Raw genomic sequence first — 27,997 nt, 5'->3', positions numbered from 1 at the left:
AAGAGATAGGCAATAGGCAAGGAGAGAAGGAGGCTAGACCGGGCAAAGGTCAAAGAGGTGACTACAGGTGGGGTGGGTGTGCAAAGGATAGGGAGAAAGATTTGCGGGGGGGGGGTCAGGATTGAGAGGGGGAAATCCCCCACTTCCTGGTCCATAATAGGATGCTGGATCCACATATATATTGGCCTGTTCCAACCTCTTTTCCTTAATGGCTCCTGCTGTTGCTCAAGCTGCACAGAAAAAGCAGTTTGGCTCCAGAAATTCATTCCGGTTGTGCAGATAAAATATAACTGATAGAATTCTACAAGATGGGGGGGGGGTTGTGTGTGAAAACAGTCCAGATTCAATGATTCCCATCCTGGCACCAAAGCATCTTCTTTTTGTGCCATCCTTGGCGCCAGGATGGCACCTGGCAACTCCACTTGGTCGCAAGTGGTTGAAAGCCAGGTGCAAAATGCAAAATTAACCTGGTTAATTTCGAACACTGGGAAGGGGCAGTCTCTCCTCCCCTGCCTCTGGTACACTGTTTTCCAGATCCCCCAGAGCGGATTTGGGGAGAGCACGAGGACAATGTGGGGGGAAGATTAGAGAAGCCTCCTTGCGCTTGTGCTGGATTCCACTAGTCCAATTGGGCAATAGATTACCTCCCATATTTTTTAAAGTTACCGTGTTTCTCTGAAAATAAGATACCGTCTTATATTTATTTTTCCTAAAATAATAATAATAATAATAATAATATGGTTTATTTTCAGGGGATGTCTTATTTTTTTTCCTCCTCCTCCTGCCACGGCCGGCATTGCTGCTGCACCTATCACTATGTCTTATTTTCGGGGTATGGCTTATATTCCTTGAATGCTTAAAAATCCCACTATGGCTTATTTAAAATAGGGGAAGCAGGGTATGTCCTAGACTTGACGAAAAGGGTTCACTTACAAAGCCTGAAATTGTTGACAAGCTGGAGGAGAAACTCTATTGTGGGCAGGAAGGAAAGGCTTTGTGGAAGCAGGAAGTGGAGATGAGATGGAAGGGGAGTTGAGATGGTTGGACTGAGTGCAGGGTTGGCGAAGAAGGAAGGACCTTTCCAAGAATGTAGGACAGTCTAGAACTACTGTTTGATCGCGGGCTGTCCCCGGTCGATCTTAGGACCCTTAGCGATCTCTAAGCATAAAATAAAGCTCATCAACTCTGGCGCCCTAAAAAAAGCCCAACAACTCTGGTCAATCGCAGTCTCTTGGGAGTCGGACATGCCTAGTCTAGAAGAAACAGGGGAGAGATTTAGGTCGTAGATGTTAAGGGAGGCCAGCCATCCTGAAGTCACATGCCATCTGTTTATTTAAAGCAGCTACCCCAAAGATTGAGGCAGGCTTTGATAGTTAAACTCCTGGAACCCCCCAAGCTGAACAAATTCTTCCCATGCCCTTTCTGTCCTCTGCAGGCAGTGCAGTGACCCCGCTTGAGAGCTAGGAACCCCAGAAGTGGCTGAGTTTACATCTCCTTGTTCCGGCACAATGGCCTCAGAGGCAAATACCTGGGTCCTCTCTTCTCTTGGGTGGAGTAGAAACAGCTGCCAGGCATCTGCCTCAAGTAGGGGGCGGAGAATCAGTCTGCATACCTCCCTCTCTGTTCAGTGATTATCTGTTTTGCATTTGGCCCTGCAAGATGTCGAAATCACCTAATAAATGAAACCACACATATGACTACCCTGCTATTCTTCTTCCAGGATCTGTTGACCGTCCAGGCTCTCTTGACCTTTGAGGAGGTGGCTGTTGTTGTTCTTTTTTCACGGAGGAGGAGTGGGCCCTGCTGGATCCCAGCCAAAGAGCTCTGCACAGGGAAGTCATGGAAGAAAATTATGAGACTGTCACCTCTCTTGGTAAGGACATATATGTTTGACTGATAAATGTCAAAGGTATTAATTTAGTGCAGGTGACACCCCACTTCTAAGGGGGTTATATTCCCTGGAACCAGGCATATATGTGAAATCACGTATACCAAGAAAAGAGACTTGATTTGAATGGAAATGTTTTATTGAATACATGAAAACTGATCGTATACATTTACAATTAGCAGGATGGAAGTAAAAATGCAGTGAGAAGCTATATAGAATTATAAGGGTAAATAATAAACAGGTTTAACTTAAAGATGCGATAGGAAAAAAGATATAACATATGTAACCTCAGAAAAGAGGGGAAGGAAGTTGATGTGGGGAGGCGAGCTCTTTTCCTTTTGATTGTATAATATAAAATTTGGTAGGATGATATAAAATGTAAGTTGAAAAATCAAAATTAAAATGGGGAGGAATTCCCAGATTCGCACCCCTATTCCATCCCCTATTTATTTTTATTTTTTGCCAAGCACATTAATCTGAATGCAGAAAAGTCGGGGGGGGGGGAGTGCCTGTATTTGCAAATTTACTCCTGTGCTGTTTGGATGTTATGATAGAAATGGGTGTCTGGACCATGTGTCCTGGATCAGAGCTCTGCTTTGCAAGCAGAAGATTCTTGGTTCAATCCATGACATCTCCAGAAGGGGGTGTTCATTTTTTGTTTCCCCAAATTGTGATGGAAAAGCACAAAACAAGTTTTGACATGTTTCAATATTTTCAAAAATATACTGCATAGTAGTTATATTCCGGTCCTGGGCAGTTTGCAGTTACACGCGTAAGAACATTTTGCACAATTTTTGTTCCTTTTGCAGCTAAGCAGTCAGTTCACTTTTTGTACCACGTCATCCTGCTTTCCATTTTTTACTGGGGCAGGGTTCAGTATCTTTAATCCTCAGTCCTAAACGAAACCTTTGGATTTCTCTGACATGTATGACATTAAAGTCATGTGCACATGTGATGCATCGAATCCACTTAAAAGTGTCATGTGTTGGGCAGGGAATTTTGAGATATGCACATACCGGTATGTTACACTGGCTTAATTTCCATGAATGATGATTTCCCCCATAATTTTTAAATGGAAATACATTCCCAGATAACTTTTGGAGGTGGAAAGGCCACTCGCAGGCTGGGCTTTTTACTTTTGGTGTGATAAAATGATGAGGCCCAAATCAAAACAGCTACTTTTACTAAGTTCTAGCAGTATAACCCCCAGGAGATGGTTTGAGCCAAGCTCCAGATCCAGTGAGCGGGTTCATATTTACAAGTGCCAGGCTGAACCTCCGTGGGACCACACATTTGTCTCCTTTTTCTCTGGTGCAGAAGTTATAAAATCAGAACAACTCTACTCATCAACCTTGAGGTCATAGAAATGACTCCGTCTGAAGTGGCTGAATATTTTGTGGTCAAAAGTAACCAGGGTTGTCTGTTTCCTTCAAAGGACCAGCCCTGAATTACTGTTCAGAAGATCCCAAAGAAGAAGAAAGTGCAGCAGGTAAATGTTTAGCTGTGTCGTGGAGCTCCTTTTGGTCTGGGAGTAGTAAGAGTTTGTCCATTCCTGTGTAAAATCATCTGGGGCAAAGGGTGGGTGGGATTTGACCCATCAGGATTTTACCCAAGTTCTCCTGGTTGACATCTTCAAGGGTTTATAAAAGAGAATGGGCAAATTCATGTAAGATCTGAATGAAAGTACAGTGGTACCTGGTTCTCAAACTTAATTCATTCCGGAATTCTGTTCCAAAACCAAGGCGCGCTTTCCCATAGAAAGCAATGCAAAATGGATTAATCCGTTCCAGACTTTTAAAAACAACTCCTAAAATTTAACATGAATTTTGCTATCTAACAAGGCCACTGATCCATAAAATGAAAGCAATAATCAATCAATCAATCAGTAGCTGAACTTGGGTTCCACATAATCACAAAAACAAAACAAAAAAGAGCTACAAAAACGCAAAATAAATAGCAAAAACAGACAGATCTCAGTGTAACACTCAAAACAGAAGTGTAGCATTCAAAAGGGAAGTATGGCACTCGAATTGGAAGCGTGACACTCAAAATGAAGCACGTTCAGCTTCTGAAAAATGTTAGGATTTAAATAATCTTGCTGTTAACCATCTTTTTTTGCTTTTTTTCTTCTTTTTCTTTCTATATCTTTTACTCAAATTTTCTAAATTATCTCTTTTTCCTTTCTTTATATCTTATGACTTTTTTAATTTTCATTGTCTATTCTTTTATTTTTCTATCTAATTATCAATAATAAATTTGCTTAACAGTTTAATTAGCCATTGTACATTAAGATTAAATATGTAAGGTATATAAGAAACAATGCAATGTACAATGAATGTAAGTTTTATCTTTATTTTATTTTTATTTTTTCCAATGTATTTGTTGTGAATTCTGTGATTGAAAACTTTAACAATTTTTTTTAATTTTTTTAAAAACAAACAGAAGTGTAGCATTCAAAAGGGAAGTGTGGCACTCAAATTGGAAGCGTGACACTCAAAACGAAGCACATTCAGCTTCTGAAAAATGTTTGCAAACCGGAACACTTACTTCCGGGTTTGCAGTGTTTGGGTTCCAAGTTGTTTGAGTACCAAGGTGTTTGAGAACCAAGGTACCACTGTAGTTCTGGTTGACATCTTCAGGAGTTTATAAAAGAGATTGGACAAAATCATGTAAGATCTTAATGGTTATTAGTTATGATGACTATGTGCTAAAAGCTCTGGAATCAAGGGAGGAGGAGGAGAAGTCATCTGCTGTCTTTATGTAGCAATGATAATCCAATAACGAGTTGTGAGACAAGGCTGAGTTCCCCAAAGGCCAACCCCAGGCGGAGCTCGGGAGCCTGTATTTATTGACAGCAATTTTGACAGCTAATGATTAACTTGTGATGCAGCTTCCAACCAATTACAGAGTACAACCTCATGCATAGTAATGTACAGGTACATGTCACTTCCTGCCAACACCCCAAACTTTCCGCCATTAAGGAAGTGGTGAACTGCACATCCCACACATCATGTACCTGTCACATGCCTTGCTCTTTAAACATCCCCCTCCTCTCAATCTTGTGACTCTTCGTACTTTTCCATGCTATTACCTGCTTGCATTGTTTTCTCCCTAACCCAAGTGTGACCCATCCTGGTCTTCTCTTGTCAAGCCTGCTTCAACCAGATCTATCCCAATCTTTCCAGATCCACCAAGCCTCACCCAGTACAACTGACCTGTGCCTTCACCTCCTGACCTGTCATTGTACTGGCTTGCCAGTATTACACTTCCTAATCCTAAAGGACCGGCGGGTGTGCCACGCCATCTAAATCAACCCCACACTTTAAGTTCTGCTAGCAGGGTAGGCTACTGTGGGGATCCTGAACTAAATAGACATTTTTGGTCCGATCCAGAAGGGCATTTGTTAAAAAGAGGAGGGATGGCTTCCCTGTTCAACGTTTCCCTTCAATGTAGTAAGGTATACCCTAAATTAAACATTACGAAGAACTTCCTGACAGTAAGAGCTGTTCGGCAGTGGAATTTGCTACCAAGGAGTGTGGTGGAGTCTCCTTCTTTGGAGGTCTTTAAGCAGAGGCTTGACAGGCATATGCCAGGAATGCTTTGATGGCGTTTCCTGCTTGGCAGGGGGTTGGACTGGATGGCCCTTGTGGTCTCTTCCAACTCTATGATTCTATGAAAATAGCTCACTAGGCATCCTGAGTGCCACTGAACTTGACTTAATATACATTGAGTTCATGATTTTCTTCTCCCTCCCCTCTACCAGATGAGGGGCAGAACACTGGGAATTATGGAGTGCCATCTGCGGTGTCGTTGGAAACATCTGTGCGTGAAGCAGGAAAAGAATTGTTTGGGAAGTTAAGAGGACAAAAAAGGGACGAAGGAAAACAATCAAAGAATGGGAAGAAGAAATCTGCAGGTTCTTGGGGTACTGATGTCCGTGAATTCCTGATCTTACAAAAAGATCTCAAAGGAAACAACACAGGGGGAAATAGATATAAATCAACATTAAGAACATGTAGCAGAACCCACACAGGGGCAAAGCCATTTAAATGCATGAAGTGTGGAAAGAGCTTCAGCAGGAGCTATAGCCTTACTTTGCATCGAAGAAGCCACACAGGGGAGAAGCCTTTTAAATGCAAGGAGTGTGGAAAGAGTTTCAGTCAGAGCAGTAGCCTTAGTACACATCAGAGAACACACACAGGGGAGAAACCATTCAAATGCGTGGAATGTGGAAAGAGCTTCAGTGTTAGCAACAGGCTTTCTTTGCATCAAAGAACACACACAGGGGAGAAGCCATATACATGCACAGAGTGTGGAAAGAGCTTCAGTGACAGCTGTAGCCTCAGTAGACACCAGAGAACACACACAGGGAATAAACCATTCAAATGCATGGAATGTGGAAAGAGCTTCAGTGATAGCAACAGTCTTTCCTTACATCAAAGAACACACACAGGGGAGAAACCATTTAAATGCAAGGACTGTGGAAAGAGATTCAGTGAGAACAGGGCTCGTATTGTGCATGAAAGAATACACACGGGGGAGAAACCACTTAAATGCAAGGAGTGTGGAAAGCGCTTCCGGTCTCACAGTAACCTTACTGTACATCGAAGAACCCATACGTGAGAGAGGCCGTTCTCGATATAGCTGTCCATGGAGGCGCAGGTTAATTCTGTATCCAGGGCAGCTGTTTATCAGGTCCATCTGGTACGCAGGCTGAGACCCTACCTGCCCGCGGACTGTCTCACCAGAGTGGTGCATGCTCTAAGTTATCTCTCGCTTGGACTACTGCAATGCACTCTACGTGGGGCTACCTTTGAAGGTGACCCGGAAACTACAACTTATCCAGAATGCGGCAGCTAGACTGGTGACTGGGAGCGGCCACATAACACCGGTCTTGAAAGACTTGCATTGGCTCCCAGTACGTTTCCGAGCACAATTCAAAGTGTTGGTGCTGACCTTTAAAGCCCTAAACGGCCTCGGCCCAGTATACATGAAGGAGCGTCTCCACCCCCGTTGCTCAGCCTGGTGGTTCCCTCACTGCGGTTCAGAAGGCGGTTCCCTTCTGGCGGTTCCCTCACTGCGAGAAGCAAAGCTACAGGGAACCAGGCAGAGGGCCTTCTCAGTAGTGGCACCCGCCCTGTGGAATGCCCTCCCACCAGATGTCAAAAAGAAAAACAACTACCAGAATTTTAGAGGACATCTGAAGGCAGCCCTGTTTAGGGAAGCTTTTAATCTTTAAGAAATTAGTGTATTTTAATATTTCTGTTGGAAGCCGCCCAGAGTGACTGGGGAAACCCAGCCAGATGGGCGGGGTATAAATAAATCATTGTTATTATTATTATTATTATAGCCTCCATAAAAGCTCCACCACGCCCTTTTTTGGTGCGATTTTGCCAAAAACTTTGGGCAAAAAAAAGGAAAAGGAAAAAGGGAAGCTCAACAACATTGCCCAAGAAAATCTCAACAACTTTTCTGTTCAGATTTTCACTGTTGGAAATATGGCAACCCTAGAGTGGCACAAACATCAGAGAGGGCACATCAAGAAAGAAATCGTTTAATGTGTGCAATGTGGAAAGAGCTTTAATGTGAAGTGGTAACTTCACATTTAATTGCAGCTTAATAGAAAAGCTCAGTTAACGCATGGAGTGTGGAAAGAGCTTCAGTTACAGTGGACTACTTACTGAATTTCAAATAAAATGTTAGAGTGGGTTTTAGGGTGCCACTTGAAGGAGGAGAGAGATCTGCGGGTAGGAGGCAATGTGCTCAGGGAAAGGAGGGATAGTGAGAACAAGTGTATTACAGGCATGTTAGATTAACATCTGTTTCATGAAAACTGGTAGAAAACATTATTAATGACAGAATTCCCTAATGTGTGGAAGACCAAGTCTTGCTGAAGCAGATAAAAGCCCTTGAAGAAATGGAATTTGGAGAAGAATTCAATAAGGGAATCCAATCTATATACTCAGAACAGAATGCAAAATCAATCATCAATCAGGTGATAACAAATCAATGTAAAATACAAAAAGGAACCAGACAAGGATGTCTGTTATCACCACATTTGTTCATCCTGGTCTTGGAGGTTTTAGCAAGAAATATCAGAGCTGACAAAGAGGTGGCAGGAATAAGAATAAAGAAAGATGATCACAAATTGAAGGCTTTTGCTGATGATATGGTTATTACAGTAGAGCAGGCATCCCCAAACTTCGGCCCTCCAGATGTTTTGGACTACAATTCCCATCATCCCTGACCACTGGTCCTGTTAGCTAGGGATCATGGGAGTTGTAGTCCAAAACATCTGGAGGGCCGCAGTTTGGGGATGCCTGCAGTAGAGGATCCAAAGAAGTTTCTCCCTAGAGTAATAGGAAAAAAATCCAAACGTTTGCACAGGTGGCAGGATTAAAACTCAGCAAAAATAAAACGAAATTGATAGTTACAAATTTTAAAGAGAAAAGAAGGAGTTATCAGTATCTATAGATATAGAAATCCACAAAAAGATAAAATACTTGGGAATATGGTTGACGACAAAGAATCTCAATATTTACAAAGATAATTACGAAAAAGTCTGGAATGAAATAAAAAGGAATCTAGAAATATGGAACAGGATAAATCTTTCCCTCTTAGGAAGAATTGCAGCAATTAAAATGAATGTACTACCAAAAATGTTGTTCCTATTTCAGACAATACCGATAATAAGTAATAATGTCTGCTTCAAAAAATGGCAGGAATATATCCCAAAATAGGCCACGGATAAAACATAAAATACATATTTAATAGAAAGAGGAGGCTTTCCCCTTCCAGATTTTAAGATTTACTATGAGGCAGCATGTCTTACTTAGATTCGGGATTGGATAAAATTGGGGGATGGAGAGGCAATAGCGTTGGATGGCCACGATAACAGATTTGGTTCGCATACGTACCTTGGTATGGGAAAACTAAAGTACACAAAGGATTCCATAATCATATAATAATAAAATCATTAATAAAGGTATGGGGAAATATACGTAAAGAATTACTAGAACCCAACACTCCGTGGTGGTTATCACCCACTGAAGCACTATCAATTAAAACATCAACAATGAAAGAAGGTTAACAAAGAACATTTAAAACGATAAAGAAATGATATAGTGGACTCTTAAGAAACAGCGGTATGAAATTGTTGTTTAGTCGTTTAGTCATATCCAACTCTTTGTGACCCCCTGGACCATCGCACGCCAGGCACTCCTGTCTTCCACTGCCTCTCGCAGTTTGGTCAAGCTCATGTTGGTAGCTTCGAGAACACTGTCCAACTATCTTGTCCCCTTCTCTTTGTGCCCTCAATCTTTCCCAGCATCAGGGTCTTTTCCAGGGAGTCTTAGTATGAAATAAGGGGAAACAAAACAGAAGTGGAAGTTGGGGAAAGCCCAGGAGGGGAGGGGAGAGGTGTTGTAATATAAATGTTATTGACATGAGATGTATGTAATGATAGAAAATTTAGGAAGGTGAATAAAAATTTAATAATAATACTAAAAAGGACAAGAGCTGCCGAAATAAAAGCGAACATTGTTGTATGCTACAACAGCAGCAAGAATTCTAATAGCACAAAATTGGAAGACTGGAGACGTACCATCTAAAGAACAATGGCAAGAAAACTGATGAACTATGTAGAGTTAGCAAAGTTAACAGACAAACTGCAAGAAAAGGACAATAGGGACTTTGAAAAAGAATGGGAACCTTTTACAATATATTTGCAGAAACAACAAAAAAATGGACTTGTTGGCAGGATTTAAATGAACATTTACAACTTTATTTACACAAAACAATAAATATAACAAAGTGATAACATAGTATTATACTGTATACAAACAACAGATCATTTGATGTAATAAACCAGAAATGGAAGCTGAGGGAAGTGAATTGAAAAATGAATGTTTAGTATTGATATTGGAAATTTGTTTTGAAAATGTAAAATCAATTTAAAAATTAACAAAACAAAAAAAATCAAAATAAACAAATGCAGGCAATTTAGTGTCTTGCATCCTGAACACCATTATGATGTCTGCTAACCTGCCTCTAAGCCCACCGAAGCCTGTTCCCTAGAATAATACAGTTAGGACAGCCGGAAATGTAGGAAGCTTTAACTAAAGTGTTTGTGGAGTTTGGGGGAGCCAATCAAGAACTTAGCAATGGGAAAGTATTGTACTTACTTTTAATCTTTGTATGTAATTGGGTCCTTGCCAGATATTTTGATATCGTTTCACAATTTATTTTCCCATACAATCAATATATCCCAATGTTATTTATATATAAAGTGATTTTGATTTTCCTTTCAAATTCTCTGCATGGCAGCAGAAACTCTTTGATGTGTTCATTTGTTTCAGCATTTATATCCCTCCTAACTAGGGGACCCAGGTGGCGCTGTGGTTAAACCACTGAGCCTAGGGCTTGCTGATCAGAAGGTCAGCGGTTTGAATCCCTGTGACGGGGTGAGCTCCCGTTGCTTGGTCCCAGCTCCTGCCAACCTAGCAGTTCGAAAGCACGTCAAAATGCAAGTAGATAAATAGGAACCGCTACAGCGGGAAGGTAAACGGCGTTTCCATGTGCTGCTCTGGTTTGCCAGAAGCGGCTTTGTCATGCTGGCCACATGACCTGGAAGCTGTACGCCGGCTCCCTCGGCCAATAATGCGAGATGAGCGCGCAACCCCAGAGTCGGTCACGACTGGACCTAATGGTCAGGGGTCCCTTTACCTTTATCCCTCCTAACTATACATAATACCAGGCGCCAAACCCGCTCCGTAGCACGCAGCGTTGCTCTGTAGTGACCTAGGGATGCATCCATTCGTCACTACGGAGCGCCATGGCTCTGCGCCACGGCTTGCTCGGCTCGCGCTTTGATTCTTTCTGGTCGGGCGAGGCGAGGGGCAGGCCAGAGAGGGCGCCAGCGGCCCGCCCCTCACCTCGCCCAAGCAGAAAGAATCAAAGCGTGAGCCGAGCAAGCCACCTTGTCTGCTCCAGCAAGGCAAGGGGCGGGCGCATGCGGCGCCATTGGTGGAGGTGGCGAGGTGGCGCCGTGCTGCGCCCTGCAAAGTGGAGCCCAGGGCGCCCTGCCCCCCCGCCCCTATTGCAATGCCCCTGACTGCCAGTTAGTGTAGAATAGATAATACTGTGTTTGAGGGACTTGACTCAGCATAAGGAATGCTTCTACCTTGTTAAACTCCCATGGAAGCATGGAAACGATTGTGGAATATGGAAATAAAATTTACAGCATGCTATGGTTTAAAGGAAAATTATATGAAAAAATGTTATAATGATGGTATCTAACACCGAGTAAATTGGCAAAAATCTATAAATCAAAATAAAACAAGTGTTGGAAATGTAAATAGAAAGAAGGTTCTTTTTATCATATGTAGTGGTCTTGAAGTAAGATGCTAGAAGCTAATGAGAAACAAATAAAAAATAATGTGAAGATGAAACAGAGATGGTGAAAGAGGACAGTGGCAACACAGTTCATCACCTCTGTGATATTTAGGGTGGAGGAAGTTCATGAAATTCTAATTTGGGTTCAGATAGGCTCAAAAAGATGCCATGGACATTCCATTCCCTAATATCTTGGAGAACACAGGCTTATTTCTGAGCCCATTCTTAGTAAATGCAAGGGCTCAGCCTGGTTCAGGGTCACTTGAGTGCTCCCAGGTGATGCTCCACATTGCTGCCGTGGCGAACTGTGACATCATCTGCATGGTGTTTATGAGGGAACAATGAGCCTAGTCAGTATCTGTCCTGTGAGTTGCAGGCTATTCTATCTCAGGTTTCATACTTGACCAGAAAGACAGGGAATGAGGGTTGCCACAACTCAGGATTCTTCCCCAGGATATGCTCCCAGCCCGGGATTAAAGCCAAAGGGAAGATATCGAGGAGTGGAGAACAGGTAGGGGATCTGTTCCTGATCTTCCTGAGAGCCCACCTGTCTGAGAGACCCCACATACAACCTTCCTCTTGGACCTAATGCATTTGCTAGACAGAGACTTTTGGGCAGGTTGTCCATAGCTCATTCAGTTGAATGAGCAGGAGGGTCCCCAAACACAGTAGGAAGGGCGTGCCACAAATACACCCAGTGAAGTAATACCCAACTGTCAGACTCCCTTTTAGGGATTCCTCCGAGTCCCAGCACATTCGCTTATTTCAGAATCCAACGGGTAGGACCCTAAGTCCCGACAGGTGGGGAGAGGGACCATTCTTTTTACAGGATTCCTGTTGGCTATGTTTTTAAATGCTCTACTTCACCAAGACTCGCCACTTGGCTGCCTACCCAGAATCCCTTTGGTCTCTGTGGGTCTACACCAGGGGTCCCCAAACCTACTGCGCTTCGGGCCAGTGCCTGCAGCGCTGATCACGCGGAGGGTTGGAGGGCAGGAGAGTGCGCGCCCATATGCGTGCACACAAGCTATTTCCGACGCACTTCTGGGTCGCAGGGACACCGGAAATAGAATAGCTTGGGGAAAGAAATTCCCAGTATTAGGGAATGGCAAGAAAAGGTGATTAGTTATATAGAATTGGCCAAATTAACAAATTCTATCAGAGGGGGTAGTATTCAAAAGCTTAAATACAATTGGGATTTATGTCAAATATTCTGTAGAGATCCCAAGATGATAATTAAAAGAAAGCAGTCCAAAAAGAAGTAAATTTATTAGCCCGGGAGGATGATGAGTGGAAGTCAATCTGAATATGAATTTATATAACATTAACATTAAGTCATTAACATTAAGACAGTTTATGTGATTTAAATATATGATTTCGATATTTGTTAGTAGATTTATGCAAAAAGAGGTATGTATGATTTGTTGGTTTTGCTTATATATTTTATTGGTTAACAATTATTGTTTGTATGCATTTTAACTGTATGATTTTGTTTGAAATTTCAATAAATTTGTGTGCACGGGCGCTCAAGCTATTTCCAGTGTTCCTGGGACCTGCAAGTGGGTAGCTACAGTGCGCCACGCTGCGCCGGTAAGAGCAGCGGGCCAGATAAAAGAGCCCTTCGGGCTGTATCCAGCCCTCAGGCCGTAGTTTGGAGACCCCTGGTCTACTCCATTCTTCCTATTCCTCCTTTACCTTTTCTTCCTTCCTTTCCACGTTCCCTAACAGATGTACCGAGCTGCCACCAACATTGGGTGGGGACTGTCACACGTGCATGATGTCACAGGTGTGCACTCCCTCAATCTGGCTAGGCCAACCCTGCCAGCCGCATTACCTTTGTAAAAGGGATGTGCCAGTGCAAACAGCCCAGAAGATCCCCAGAGAGAGGAGAGAGGAGAGTAGAGAGGAGGCTGAGGCAACAATCCACAAAGGAGGGTGTTCAAAAAAGGGTGAGAGGCTGCCAGCTCTGCAGGGATGGGGTAACCTAACTGGGCTCCTGAGCCACACAGGTGTGCCGCAGAAAGTACGTACTGTAGTTGGTCAAGGAACGCCGCAGTAGATAAACTATCGAAGTTATTGAAATGGAGGCAGTGCGGAAAGTGGTTTAATGTGAACAGTAATTGAAGGGAAAAGTAGAATCATAGAGTCACAGAGTTGGAAGAGACCACAAGGGCCATCCAGTCCAACCCCCTGCCAAGCAGGAAACACCATCAAAGCATTCTTGACATATGCCTGTCAAGTCTCTGCTTAAAGACCTCCAAAGAAGGAGACTCCACCACACTCCTTGGCAGCAAATTTCACTGCCGAACAGCTCTTACTGTCAGGAAGTTCTTCCTAATGTTTAGGTGGAATCTTCTTTCTTGAAGTTTGAATCCATTGCTCCGTGTCCGCTTCTCTGGAGCAGCAGAAAACAACCTTTCTCCCTCCTCTATATGACATCCTTTAATATATTTGAACATGGCTAGATATCACCCCTTAACCTTATCTTCTCCAGGCTAAACATACCCAGCTCCCTAAGCCGTTCCTCATAAGGCATCGTTTCCAGGCCTTTGACCATTTGGTAGGATGAATACAGGAGGAGTTGCGTATGAAAAGATGTAAATACTGAAGCAAACACATTTTTATTTTATTTCTAAAAATTATTTGAGAGAGGACATGCACTTCAGTAACATAAAGAACAAAGAAAGGAGAACTGAATTAAAATTAAAACTGAACATACACGTAACATGAAAATTTGGCTCATTTTGTTCACATTCGCTGGAAATGAAATGAAGTAACTAAATAAATAAAAATGGTGTAGATACCAGGGGGGCAGGATCCACAAATACCACCGGAAAGCATTGAAAGTATGCAATTATCTGAGGTTCTGCTCCCCGCTCCCAGTAGAAGCAGCCCTGTTTAGGCAGCCCTGTTTAGGGAAGCTTTTATTGTTTAATAGATTATTGTATTTTAATATTCTGTTGGAAGCCGCCCAGAGTGGCTGGGGAAACCCAGTCAGATGGGTGGGGTATCAATAATAATAATAATAATATATTATTATTATTATTATTATTATTATTATTATTATTATTATTATTATTATTATTATTATTATTATTATTATAGAAGCCAGCCCCACGCAATGTCTAAATAAATAACTAACTAACTTATCTACAGGGCATTTTTATCCGTGATTTCTGAAGAAAAACTTTGATTCCTTAAAAAAAAACTAAAAGAAACCATTGGCTGCCCCCCCCCCAAATCCTGGCTATGTCAATGTTAACTGACCAATTGCGTTGCAGATAAGTTTGTTCTGCCTCCCCCCCAACATAAAACCTGCCCCCCCCAAATAAATCCTGTCTACTTCCATGCCTCTCTCCGGTGACGCGGAGGCGGCGGCTGCTGCCAGGTGGCGCTGCCGCGCAATCGAGCTTGGGGCCGTCTCTAGGCGGCCACTTCCCTTCCCTCTCTATGGTTGCCACTTCCTGTTTGGCGGACGGAGGCGGCGGCGAAGGGAGGAGCGGAAGGGCCGCTACCTGCTCCGAGGTGGACGGCAGGGAGGTCCCAGGGGCTTCCTCATCCCCTTTTGCCCGAGAGGGGGGAGGGGCCCTCCCTGCCTAATTCGGGAGGGGGTGTCTTTGTATCTCTGCTCAGCAGAGAGATATTCCCAAAATTTATCTTCCTCAATAAACTGAAACATAAATGATAAACTGAAATTTCCCCCCCAAACGGCCCTGGAGGCTTGAGCTGAGATTCCTGGGTTGCGGGGGTGGGAAGGGTGAGTTGGGGGTTGGACTAGATGACCCTCAGGGGTCCCAGCCAACTCTGTGATTCTATTATTCTGTCTTGAAGGGAGGCAGAAGAGGGAGAAGGCGGTGCTCGGGAGCCAGGGCGGCAACCCAATGATGCAGCCTTCTAATGCGGTGACCTTAAAAATAAAATAAAATCAAAAGGTGAATCAGGGTTGCCAGGCTCGTGCTCACCCATTTACAGAGGTTTGCTGGCCCCTGGCCTTTCCTCGGAGACTCCCCGGGGCCGAATGCCTACCTTGGCTGGAAACCTGCAAAGAGGACCTGAGCGCTACAGCACTCTCCCCACTTTTAAAATAAAAAAAGCTTTTAATTAATGATTTTATTGATTTGCAAAAGTATGTGCATTGTCTCTTTTCTGCTCAGGTTGTGCTTTGTACAAATGGGTTGCATTTGTTGTTTGATTCCCAGCAAGTGACATCGCTGGCTCCTCCCTGGGGAGAAGGTCCTCTCTTGGACCTTCTGAGCAGGCTAGTAGCAGTACAATTTGTCACCTAATCTGTACTCAATAGATAGACACCATCACCCTTATTTCTGACACCTGCCTCCTTTGTGGCCATTCAGTGGAAAGCAGGTCTATTTAAGCATCTTCTGTTGCTCGAGTTGCCCTTTTTCCGCTTGCTCTGCTTCAGTCTCCTCTTCCTCAGCCTCTTCCTTGGACAGCTGGATTTTTCTTCCTCTAGCCAGTTCAAGGATGGGATGTTGTCTGGTAGATTCGCTCTAGGATTCCTCCTAGGAATGTTTCTTTAGTGGGTCTTCTTTTTTGGCGGAAGGGTCTATCAAGTTCTAGTGGGGCTGAGTTGCTTTCCTGTGGGCTTTGACATGGAGAACTGTGACTCATTTGGGTGTCTGTTTTTGTAGTTTCTCACCATGGACAAGGGAGCCTGCTTTTGACTTCCAATTTCTTCTCTTTTCTCAGGAGTTTAGAATCAGCAGAACAGCGATAGGGAGATTGCAAATGCATCTTTGGGAAGTCCTGAAGCATCGTTTATTTACAATATGTACGAAGAGTATGCCAGGATATGACATTTGATGGGTGTGCATGAGGACTTATTTTTTAATTTGTTGCGCTGTATGTGATGAAAAGGACCCAGCTACAAAGCCGGAAATCATTCAGAGGTTGGAGGAGAGACTCTCCGGTAAGCAGAAAGAAAAGGCAGGAGTGTGGATGAGATTGGTGGGGGATGGAGATCTAGGGCAGCCATAAACATTAAGGCAGGTCAACCGTATTGAAGCAAACTCGGCAAAAAGGAAAACAATGTGAGAAAGGCAATTGCAGTGGATTTAAATTCAGAGCAGTTAAGGCTCCCCAAATGTATTCTATAATATTTTAATCCATGAAACCCACATTTGTATAAAGGTTTTAAATCTTCCTATCCCTTTTCTGTCCTCTGCAGGCACTGGAATCGCCCAACGTGAGATCTTTCTCTCTGCTTTGTGTTGTGGCATCATTGTGAGAGGCCCTAGGTTGGCGTGGTTTATGCCTCCTCCTTCGCACCCCGAAGGCAGCACGATGGCCTCAGAGGCATCTTGGGGCGGAATGGAAAGAGCTGCTGGGCAGCTACCTCAGGTAAGGGAAGGAGAATTGGGGAGAGCCATCAGGGCAGCCTGGGTGCCTCCCACTCTGTTGAGTGGGCAAAGCGGTTGTGTCCAGGGCCGCCTTAAGCATATCTGGTGCCGTGGTGCAAAGATCCCTCCAGTGCCCCCCCACCCCGTTTCCCAGCACCCCCCTGGTGCCCTGCGCCCCCCAGCCTTGTCGTAGGACCGGCCCTGGTTGTGTCATGCACACCCTTGCTGTGAGATGTTCTGGCATTCCCTTGTTGTTGTTGTTTAGTCGTTTAGTCGTGTCCGACTCTTCGTGACCCCATGGACCATAGCACACCAGGCACTCCTGTCTTGCACTGCCTCCCGCAGTTTGGTCAAGCTCATGTTCGTAGCTTCGAGAACACTGTCCAACCATCTTGTCCTCTGCCGTCCCCTTCTCCTTGTGCCCTCAATCTTTCCCAACATCAGGGTCTTTTCCAGGGAGTCTTCTCTTCTCATGAGTTGGCCAAAGTATTGGAGCCTCAGCTTCACGATCTGTCCTTCCAGTGAGCACTCAGGGCTGATTTCCTTCAGAATGGAGAGGTTTGATCTTCTTGCAGTCCATGGGACTCTCAAGAGTCTCCTCCAGCAACAAAATTCAAAAGCTTCAATTCTTCGGCGATCAGCCTTCTTTATGGTCCAGCTCTCACTTCCATACATCACTACTGGGAACACCATAGCTTTAACTATATGGACCTTTGTAGGCAAGGTAATGTCTCTGCTTTTAAAGATGCTGTCTAGGTTTGTCATTGCTTTTCTCCCAAGAAGCAGGCGTCTTTTAATTTCGTGACTGCTGTCACCATCTGCAGTGATCAAGGAGCCCAAGAAGGTGAAATCTCTCACTGCCTCCATTTCTTCCCCTTCTATTTGCCAGGAGGTGATGGGACCAGTGGCCATGATCTTGGTTTTTTTGATGTTGAGCTTCAGACCATATTTTGCGCTCTCCTCTTTCACCCTCATTAAAAGGTTCTTTAATTCCTCCTCGCTTTCTGCCATCAAGGTTGTGTCATCTGCATACCTGAGGTTGTTGATATTTCTTCCGGCAATCTTAATTCCGGCTTGGGATTCATCTAGGCATTCCCTAACAAGATATAAAGCTCAGAGTTGGGTTTGGGTGGGAATTTCTATAACCTTCCTTCCATTCCTGCTGCCACCACATATCCTATCTGAATACTCCTTACTGAATACAAATGCATGATTACTTGGTATACACAAGTGCTTTGTGTCAGACTGTGTTGTTGTTTTTTTAAAGTTTTTCTTTATACTTTTCCAGTTTATACATTTCATTAGTTTCACAATCAATTTAACATTTCAAAGTTTGACTTTGACTTCTCCCTCTTTCTGCGGTTCCTTAAATTAATGTTTTGAATATCTTCTGCATATCTAAATTCATTTAATTTGCTCATTTACTTATCTACTTTAAATATATACTCTTACAAAACTTCAGGTTATCACAATAATCCTGCCAATGTGTTTATCTGTTTGCAATTCATCTGTAAATACTCAGTAAGCCATTTCCATTCTTTTATAAAAAGTTTGTGATCTTGATTTCTTATTCTTCCGGTAAGTTTTGCCATTTCTACATATTCTGTAAGTTTTTGTATCTATTCTTCCTTTGCTGGGACCTCTGCTTCTTTCCACTTTGGGGCAAGTAGCTACTACAGCTTTGTTTCAGACTTTTGTTATCTTAATGCAGATGCAACAGTTGACTACTAAAATGCTGAAGCTATACTGATAAATTAGCTCTGCTTCACATCCACCAGCAAGTCTCTCAACACCATCTCCCAAACTCCACTCTCAACTCTCTGCTTGACTCTGAACTGAACTACTGACAGTCTTGCCATCGGCGCTCAAACTCCCTTTCAAACTCATATCCCAGGCATCCCCAAACTTCGGCCCTCCAGATGTTTTGGACTACAATTACCATCATCCCTGACCACTGGTCGTCTTAGCTAGGGATCATGGGAGTTGTAGGCCAAAACATCTGGAGGGCCGCAGTTTGGGGGTGCCTGTCATATCCAATCGTCAGTCACTACCAATATTCCAAACTCACTCACTCTCCCTCCCTGATTAGCGAGGTTTCTGATGTTTGATGTTTTATTATGTTTTTAATATAATGTTGGGGGTGGCTTGGAAGGCCTGTCCAGATGGGCGGGGTATAAGTAATAAATAATTATCATAGTGTCATTCAGCCCGTTCAGTAAACGGGCGCTAGTCGGGCGGGAACAGAGGGGAAGCCCTGGGACCGCGCAGGCATCGCTTCCGTCGATCGCCTGAGGCCCACCGGCCCCTCCTCCGCCTCCTCCCGCTGTCCCGAGTGGCGACAGCCTCCTCCACCTCCCTTCTCCGCCTCACCTGAGGAGAAGGAAGAGGCCCCTGCCGCCGCCTCCCGCAGCGCACCTCAGGTAAGCGCGCTGCCCCTCGCTCTCCCACCTCGTCACCCCCGCGTCACTCCACCGCAGCTCCCGCTCTCGCCCCACCCGCAGGCGAGCGCCTGAGGCCCACCAGCCCCTCCTCCGCCTCCTCCCGCTGTCCCGAGTGGCGACAGCCTCCTCCACCTCCCTGCTACGGCGGAGTGACGCGGGGCGGGAGGCGGCGGCAGAGGCCTCTTCCTTCTCCTCAGGAGAAGGGAGGTGGAGGAGGCCGTTGCCACTCGGGACAGCGGGAGGAGGCGGAGCAGGGGCCTGTCTCTGCGCTCCAAGTCTCTGCGTCCAATCCCTGTGTCCGTGGGGCACATGTGCAGTAGCGCGGACACAGGGACTGGACGCAGAGACACAGGGACTTTATTATATAGGATTACACCTCCCTAACATTTTGATTCCTCTAATGTGCTGAAAGCCTCCCAGAGTGCCTGCTGAAATCCAGCCCAATGGATGTGGCATAAACAATAAAATAAATAATAATAATAATAATAATAATAATAAGTAATGTACTTTCCTCTGCATTTCAAAATCTCAGTCACCTAGTGGTCAGTAAATGGAACTACACATAGAGCAACATTAACTGTTTTTTTCTTTTCAAACTGGGATAATTGTGCAGTTTTGGGTCATTTGTGTTTCATTTTTATTCCAGGCCCTCTTGACCTTTGAGGAGGTGGCTGTGTTTTTCACGGAGGAGGAGTGGGCCCTCCTGAATCCCAGCCAAAGAGCTCTGCATAGGGATGTCATGGTGGAGAATTATGAGATGGTGGCCTCTCTAGGTAAGGACACTTCCTTCATGGATAGATGCTGAAGGTATGAATGCATTGTGCTCCTCCAGACATTCACCTTGGTTTATCCTCATAACCCATGTTATGTCTCCAAAAAAGTTTCCCACCTCTAATGCTTTGGCTGCAATTGATTTCCTCTTAAAATCTCGTAGTATTCCGTACAGTTGTTCGGTGTTATATTTGTTTTTGAAGCCCTGCAAGTGTTTCTTTACTGCCATATTGTATAACGGGTTGCCATCCTTTGGGGCCAGTGGGTACATTTGTGAGAGAATGCTGTGAGAAACTATACGGCGAATTCTTAATACAGTCGTACCTTGGAAGTCGAATGGAATCCATTCCGGAAGTCCGTTCGATTTCCAAAATGTTCGGAAACCAAATAACGGCTTTTGATTGGCTGCAGGAAGCTCCCGTTCCAAAAATAGTGTGCAAACCAGAACACTCACTTCTGGGTTTGTGGCATTTGGGAGCCAAAACGTTCAAGAACTAAGCTGTTTGAAAACCAAGGTACAGGCGACTCCCCATTTATGCAAGTATTATTATTTATTTATTTATTTATTTATTTATTTATACCCCGCCCATCTGGCTAGGTTTCTCCCGCTACTCTGGGCGGCTTCCAAAGAATACCAAAATACATTAAAATATCACAGATTAAAAACTTCCCTAAACAGGGCTGCCTTTAGGTGTTTTCTAAATGTCAGGTAGTTGTTTATCTCCTTGGCCTCTGATGGAAGGGCGTTCCACAGGGTGGGCGCCACTACCGAGAAGGCCCTCTGCCTGGTTCCCTGTAGCTTTGTTTCTCGCAGTGAGGGAACCACCAGAAGGCCCTCGGCGCTGGATCTCAGTGTCCAGGCTGAACAATGAGGGTAGAGACGCTCCTTCAGGTATATAGGACCGAGGCCGTTTAGGGCTTTAAAGGTCAGCACCAACACTTTGAATTGTGCTCAGAAATGTACTGGGAGCCAATGTAGGTCTCTTAGGACCAGTGTTATGTAGTCTCAGCGGCCGCTCCCAGTCACCAGTCTAGCTGCCGCATTCTGGATTAATTGCAGTTTCTGGGTCACCTTCAAAGGTAGCCCCACATAGAGCGTGTTGCAGTAGTCCAAGCGGGAGATAACTAGAGCATGCACCACTCCGGTGAGACAGTCTGCGGGCAGGTAGGGTCTCAGCCTGCGTACCAGATGGAGCTGGTAGACAGCCGCCCTGGACACAGAATTAACTTGTGCCTCCATGGACAGCTGTGAGTCCAAAATGACTCCTAGGCTGCGCACCTGGTCCTTCAGGGGCACAGTTACCCCATTCAAGACCAGGGAGTTCCCCCCCCCGTCCCCCAAAAACAGTACTTCTGTCTTGTCAGGATTCAACCTCAAGGCACCACACGTGTAAGTGAAATTGCGTAAATTGTGAGCACCATAGGGAGTCCTAGTGTCTTGCATGGAGACCCACCCCAGAGCCGGAAGAGGACGTCCCCACATCTCAGCTGAGCTGCTCAACAAAGCCCCATTGTCCCTCTGGCATGAGTCAAGGGGGCAGCGGGGCAGGCTCAGCTGATGCATGGGGAAATGGGTGGGGCAGAACCAATATTGACTACTGTCTCTAATGTTGTGTTATGTCAGCCATGTCAGATAGTTATCCCTGTTATTTAATAGAGCAGCATATAAATACTCTACTCTGCTATGTATTTTCTATTTCTGAAAACTGCTTGGAGATTTTATCTACAATCACATAGTACAGTTGTACCTCGGAAGTCGAACAGTCCGTTCAACTTCTGAAATGTTCGACTTCCAAAGCACAGCTTCTGATTGACTGCAGGAAGCTACTGCAGCCAATTGGAAGCCTCGGAAGCCCATCAGACATTCAACTTCCAAAAGAATATTAAAAAACCAGAACACTCACATCCGGTTTTTGATCTTTCGGGAGCCGGAACGTTCGACTCCCAAGGTGTTTCGAGAGCTGAGATATGACTGTAGACTAATTTTGTTTAAAAACTAAATATTTGCAGCTTCGGCTGCTTCGCCAGCTTGAGTCCCTCTTGGATAGAGGTGAATTTCTCTCTGTGCTTCATTTTCTAGTAGCCTCCAGATTGAACTATTTCAATCTACATTACATGGGACTGCCTGTTATGAAACCATTGAAATACTTTAGCCACTCCAAAATGCAGCAACCCAATAATTGGCTGGCTTAATAGAATCATAGAGTTGGAAGAGACCACAAGGGCCATCCAGTCCAACCCCCTGCCAAGCAGGAAACACCATCAAAGCATTCCTGACAGATGGGTGTCAAGCCTCTGCTTAAAGACCTCCAAAGAAGGAACATGCATAATCCCTGTTTCAAAGCAGCTGCGTTGGGTGTTGCCAGTTCGTTTCTGGGTCCAGGTCAAGATGCTCAAAGTGTTTAAAGCCCTAAATAACTTGAGCCTAAAATATTTGAAAGTTGGTGTCCTCTTGGTATTCCTGCTGCCATCGCTATTGTGGGAAGAAGACTTTCTTTGTGGCAGTTGTGGAACGCTCTCCCCACATGTCATGCATCTATCATCTTTAGTGTGGAGTTTTCACCCTTTGTCTTTTGTAGAACCCCCTCCCTTTATGAAATGATATGGTTCTGTTCCATTTGGAATGGTTGAGCTCGGTTTAGAATTGTAGCTGCCTACCCTGTTTCTCATATTTTAAGACATATCCATAAAATAAGCCATAGCAGGATTTTTAAGCTTTCAAGGAATATAAGCCATACCCCGAAAATAAGACATAGTGATAGGCGCAGCAGCAATGCCGGCCGTGGCAGGAGGAGGAGGAAAAAAATAAGACATCCCTTGAAAATAAGCCATAGTGTGTTTTTTTGAGGAAAAAATGAATATAAGACGTGTCTTATAATATGAGAAACACGGTATCTGTTTTTATGCATATTACATTGTTGTAACTGAGCCTGGCGCAGGCAAGAAACCAGTAGATAAAGCGCCTTTCAAGTTGCTTGACTTGGAACGGATGGATGTTTTGTGGTCAAAAAGGTAACTAGTATTGTCTGTTCCCTTGATAGAATCAGACCTCCGTTCCTGCTGGGGAGAATATCCATTTATCCAGGATCCCAAAAAAGGAGAGACATCAACAGGTAGCTCTGCTTAGATGTGTTGTGGGGCGCTTTTTGGTCTGGGAATTGAAGGATTTCCCCATTTTGGAGTAATATACCAGGCAAATTGACCCATCAAGCTGTAAGACCCTCCTCCTGGACATCTTTCAAGGGGGATTTGACAGATTCATTGAGGATAAGACTGTCAGTGGCTGCTACCTATGTCAGCTAGGTGCTCCTTCTTGAAACAGGGAAAGCCATATGGCCCTCAAAACTCTTCCCAGGTCCCATCACCTCTCGAGTGTCTCTACAGGACATCGCAAAAATGTCACTTGCCATTTTTAATCAATACTGTGCACTGAGGATTGGGGTTTCGTCTACAATCACTTTGCATCATTTTGAATCAAGATGGCGTGGTGAACCTTTCGAAACTGCAATGACTATAACCACTTACAGTAATAGGGCTGTGCACAGGATTCGGCCAAAGCCCTAGAACTCCTGGTAGCAATGCCAGGCATTTCCTGCTAGCTTAAAATAAATATCGCAAGTGTAGAGAATAATATGCCTACAGGAAATGTGATTGCCCTGGAAGAAAGTGACAGAAGTAGAAAGTTGTAAAGTTGACACCTTTTTATTCTTGAGTATTTGAATGGGAAATTGAAAGGAAAATGGACAGAAAGTGGGAGATGAACCATAAAATAAATTTTATGTGATTGCCTTAGATTAACATATTCAGAAGGCAACCTTGGTTTCAGCTGGGGATAGTCAAAGGAGGGGTTGTCCATGTGTGAAGTTGCTAAAATTGGAGAAGCAGCTACTTGGATTTTATGATGGTGATGATGATTTTGTTATTTGTACCCCGCCCATCTGACTGGGTTGCCCCAGCCACTCTGGGCAGCTTCCAATGTATATAAAAATATAATGAAACATTGCACATTAAAAAGCCATTGATCCCAAAGGAAGGCCTTGAAATTCAAATGCTGTTTTCTTTTGTCTATCTCCACACAAACAGATTATGGGCAGAACAACTGGAATTATACAGAGCTCTCTGAGGTGCCGTTGGGAAGAGTGAAGAGTGAATCACAGAAAGAGATGTTTGTAGATCTTGGAGAACTCAAAAAGGATGAAGGAAACCTGTTGGAGAACCAAGAAAAGAAATGCTCTACTTCTCTGGGCGTTGATGCCCATGAACCCCCGATCTCACGGGAGGGTCACAAAGAAAACAGCAGGAAATTACGTCCACTACGTGGAGAGATATTTCAATATGAATCACAATTAAATATACGTTACAAGATCCACACGGGGCTGAAAACATTTAAACCAATAGAGTATGAAAAATCTGTGCCCAGTAGCTTACCAAAATATCAAAATCCCCACACAGGAGACAAAGCGTTTAAATGCATGGAGTGTGGAAAGAGCTTCAGTCAAAGAGGTAACCTTATTCGTCATCAGATGACACATTCAGGAGAGAAACCATTTGAATGCAGAGAGTGTGGGAAGAGCTTCAGTCAGAGCAGTCACCTTACTGCACACCACAGAACACACACCGGGGAGAAGCCATTTAAATGCATGGAGTGCGGGAAGAGCTTCCGATTGAGCAGTCTCCTGACTTTACATCACAGAACGCACACAGGGGAGAAACCGTTTAAATGCACGGAGTGTGGGAAGAGCTTTGCTGTGAGATCGTGCCTCACGTTACATGAAAGAGCCCACACAGGGCAGAAATCATTTAAATGCATGGAGTGTGGAAAGAGCTTCAGTCAGAGCAGTAACCTTATTCGTCATCAGATAACACATTCCGGAGAGAAACCGTTCAACTGCGTGGTGTGCGGAAAGAAATTCAGCCAGAGCAGTCACCTTACTGCGCATCACAGAACCCACACAGGGGAGAAACCTTTTCAGTGTGTAGTGTGCGGAAAGAATTTCCGTTGGAGCAGTCTCCTGACTTTACACCAGAGAGCTCACACAGGGGAGAAGCCATTCAAATGTACCGAGTGTGGAAAGCGCTTCACTGTGAGATCTTGCCTCACTTTACATGAAAGGACCCACACAGGGCAGAAATCATTTAAATGTGGGGAGTGTGGAAAGAGCTTCAGTCAGAGCGGTCACCTTATTCGGCATCAGATAACACATTCCAGAGAGAAACCATTTAAATGCATGGAGTGCGGCAATACCTTTACTCGGCATTCTCAACTTATTCGTCATCAAAGAACACACACAGGAGAGAAACCATTTCAGTGTGTGGAGTGTGGAAAGAGTTTCTGTTTCAGCAGTCACCTTACTCAACATCTGAGAACCCACTCAGGGGAGAAACCATTCCAATGTGCAGAGTGTGGAAAGAGCTTCAGTTTCAGCAGTCACCTTACTCGACATCATCGAACCCACACCGGGGAGAAGCCATTTCAATGCCTGGAGTGTGGAAAGAGCTTCAGTGAGAGCATTAACCTTACTGTACATCTGAGAACCCACACAGGGGAGAAACCGCTGAAATGCACGGAGTGTGGAAAGAGTTTTAGCCACAGCAATAGCCTTGCCACACATAAAAGAATCCACACCGGCGAGAAGCCATTTCGATGCATGGAGTGTGGAAAGAACTTTAGCCACCTTGCTGGCCTTCATGCACATAAGATAACACACACCGGGGAGAAACCATTTCAGTGCATGGAGTGTGGAAAGAGGTTCAGCTCCAGCAGCCACCTTACTCGACATCTTCGAACACACTCGGGGGAGAAACCGTTTCCCTGCACGGAGTGTGGAAAGAGCTTCAGTCAGAGCAGCCAGCTTAGTACACATCAAAGAACCCACACAGGAGAGAAACCCTTTAAATGCACGGAGTGTGGAAGTCGCTTCAGTGCAAAGAGTATCCTTACTAAGCACCAGAGAAGCCACACAGGGGAGAAACCTTTCAAATGCATGGAGTGTGGAAAGAATTTCAGCCGGAGCAGCAACCTTACTAGACATTATAGGACACACACCAGAGTGATGGCAGGGAGGCATTTAAAATAGCTTCAGCTGATATATCAAGGGATATATGCCACTGGGGGGTAGTTGTTTAACACTTCTGGGTTATGGGAAAGTTTTGCCAGACATCTACAGTGCATCACTCCCCTCCTCCAGCCTCTCCTGCGGTGATGGAAGACTTGCAAGCACGTGGAGGGTGATCATACGTGTAGTGGCTGACACACGTGATACAAACGTACCAACAGCTCCAGCATGTGAATGGAATGCTTAACGCGGAGACAATAAGCGCCGCTCAGCCATCTTAACATCATGACTAAGGACGCTGGAGATGATCATTTTTAAAGGACTATTCCTCATGATTTCATTTGATCTATCACATTGCTTAAGCGAAGGCAAGCATGAGGAGTGCGTGGCTCACCAGACGACTAACCATTGGCCATAAGGAGTGAGGCTGTTGGGAATCTTGACATTCGGAAAGCCACAGGTTTCCTGCCCATGACTTAATAGATCCTTGAAAGTGGATGCATAGAGTTAGGAGCTGTGGGCTAATTTGGTGCCCGGCAGCAGAGTTTGGGCTAAAGACTGGGCAAGACCACCTGCGCTGTGATGAAGGGATGGTGAGGGGTAAGGGGAACTGGCAGCCATCAGTGATGAGCTTCATCTCCTTCATTCTCAACTACTTTGGCAGTTGGGGCAACTGGACAGCTCAGTCAGTAGAGCATGAGACTCTTGATCTCAGGGTCATGGGTTCGAGCCCCACATTGGGAAAAAGATTCCTGCATTGCAGAGGGTTGGACTGGATGACCCTTGTGGCCCCTTCCAACTCTATGATTCTATGATTCCTTCTTAGCACCCCATCATTATGGTAGCCACTGGCATCCTGTGGCACAAAGCAAGACACTGTTAAGAAAGGGAGGACGAAGGTGTCAGTATATTGTATGGGAAAAGTATGAGATTTTGAAGACAGCAAAAAAGCCCCTTTTTCATCTTGATGCTTTTCATGATTTTACACTGGGTTGGGACCCTAGACTGACCCCTGACTGAGTGTTTTATCTTAGATTATCATGGAGGTGATTTCTCCTAACCTGTAGAAGCTTGTTCCCTAGAACGTGATACTGTTAGGACAGCCGGAAAAGCAGGAAGCTCTTTGAGTGTAGGCGCACCAAGGTGGGTTTTAGGCATGGTTAAGTGCAAGACAGGAGTGCCTGGCGTGCTATGGTCCATGGGGTCACGAAGAGTCGGACACGACTAAACGACTAAACAACAACAACAAGTCTATAGTCATTTTTAATCTTGCATGCTAAAATCCTTGTGTGCAATATTGTTTATTTACTCATAGAGTTGTAATCTAACTTTTTTATGTACAGTGCACTTTTGATTTACTATTGATATTCTTGATGGACTATGTTTGCTCCTTTCATAAACAAATGCATTCGCTGGTCTTCTGATGATGTGCTTAAGGGAAGGAGCCGGCATTTGTCCGCAGACAGCTTTCTGGGTCATGTGGCCAGCAGGACTAAACTGCTTCTGGCGCAACAGAACACTGTGACTGAAACCAGAGCGCATGGAAATGCTGTTTACTTTCCTGTCACAGCAGTACCTATTTATCTACTTGCATTGGTGTGCTTTCGAATTGGTGTGCTAGGTTGGCAGGAGCTGGGACAGAGCAATGGGAGCTCACTCCGTCGCAGGGATTCGAATGGCCGACCTTCTGGTCGGCAAGCCCAAGAGGCTCAGTGGCTTCGACCACAGCATCACCCAAGGTAAACAGTCCTCAGCCAGACATATCAATGGGGGTGACCCACTGGAAGGCAACTTCCAGTGTGCGGAATTTCTAGGGATAACAAATCCATTTTGCCAGATTGTCACTTTCCCTCCATTGTACAGTCACACATGGTGGTCTTATGCTAAGTGGGAGGTCAGTCTAACAGGGTCATCCATATCCTACACCAGGAAGGGAATTCTGTATACTGGAGGTGGGGGAAACGATTCCCCAAGTTGCCCAACAGTTCAAATACATCCTCAAGCATTGTATAAAGCCCTGCATGGCAGAGGGACCAGATTTATCAAAGGATCATCTGCACCCACATAGTCTTGCCTGCAACTTGCAATCCA

At 44.6% G+C, this 27,997-nt stretch overlaps 1 protein-coding gene across 1 annotated transcript; it reads left to right on the top strand.

The window, feature by feature from the left end:
• Window positions 1-27,323, top strand: LOC118081148 (uncharacterized). The gene is made up of 10 exons (XM_088662549.1): window positions 1-57; window positions 753-832; window positions 1,721-1,873; window positions 3,324-3,377; window positions 5,652-6,509; window positions 14,624-14,806; window positions 16,467-16,639; window positions 19,726-19,852; window positions 22,892-22,963; window positions 23,934-27,323. The coding sequence occupies exons 3-10, from the start codon at window positions 1,840-1,842 to the stop codon at window positions 25,925-25,927; spliced, it is 3,495 nt and encodes a 1,164-aa protein (XP_088518675.1). The 5' UTR covers window positions 1-57; window positions 753-832; window positions 1,721-1,839; the 3' UTR covers window positions 25,928-27,323.
• The last annotated feature ends 674 nt before the right edge of the window (window positions 27,324-27,997 follow it).

This window comes from Zootoca vivipara, chromosome 2 (assembly GCF_965207765.1).
Source record: "Zootoca vivipara chromosome 2, rZooViv2.hap1.1, whole genome shotgun sequence".
NCBI classification, from domain to species: Eukaryota; Metazoa; Chordata; class Lepidosauria; order Squamata; family Lacertidae; genus Zootoca; species Zootoca vivipara.
The sequence above is the reverse complement of the archived record's forward strand: the minus strand, read 5'-3'. Positions and strand labels throughout refer to the sequence as shown.

What these genes read in the sequence shown, in the direction of transcription:
- LOC118081148 (XM_088662549.1), top strand. Translation starts at nt 1,840, where the DNA reads ATGGAAGAAAATTATGAGACTGTCACCTCTCTTG. An exon ending in TGAGACTGTCACCTCTCTTG is followed by an intron (nt 1,874 to 3,323) that starts GTAAGGACATAT and finishes TTTCCTTCAAAG; the next exon opens with GACCAGCCCTGAATTACTGT. An exon ending in AAAAGGAGAGACATCAACAG is followed by an intron (nt 22,964 to 23,933) that starts GTAGCTCTGCTT and finishes CCACACAAACAG; the next exon opens with ATTATGGGCAGAACAACTGG.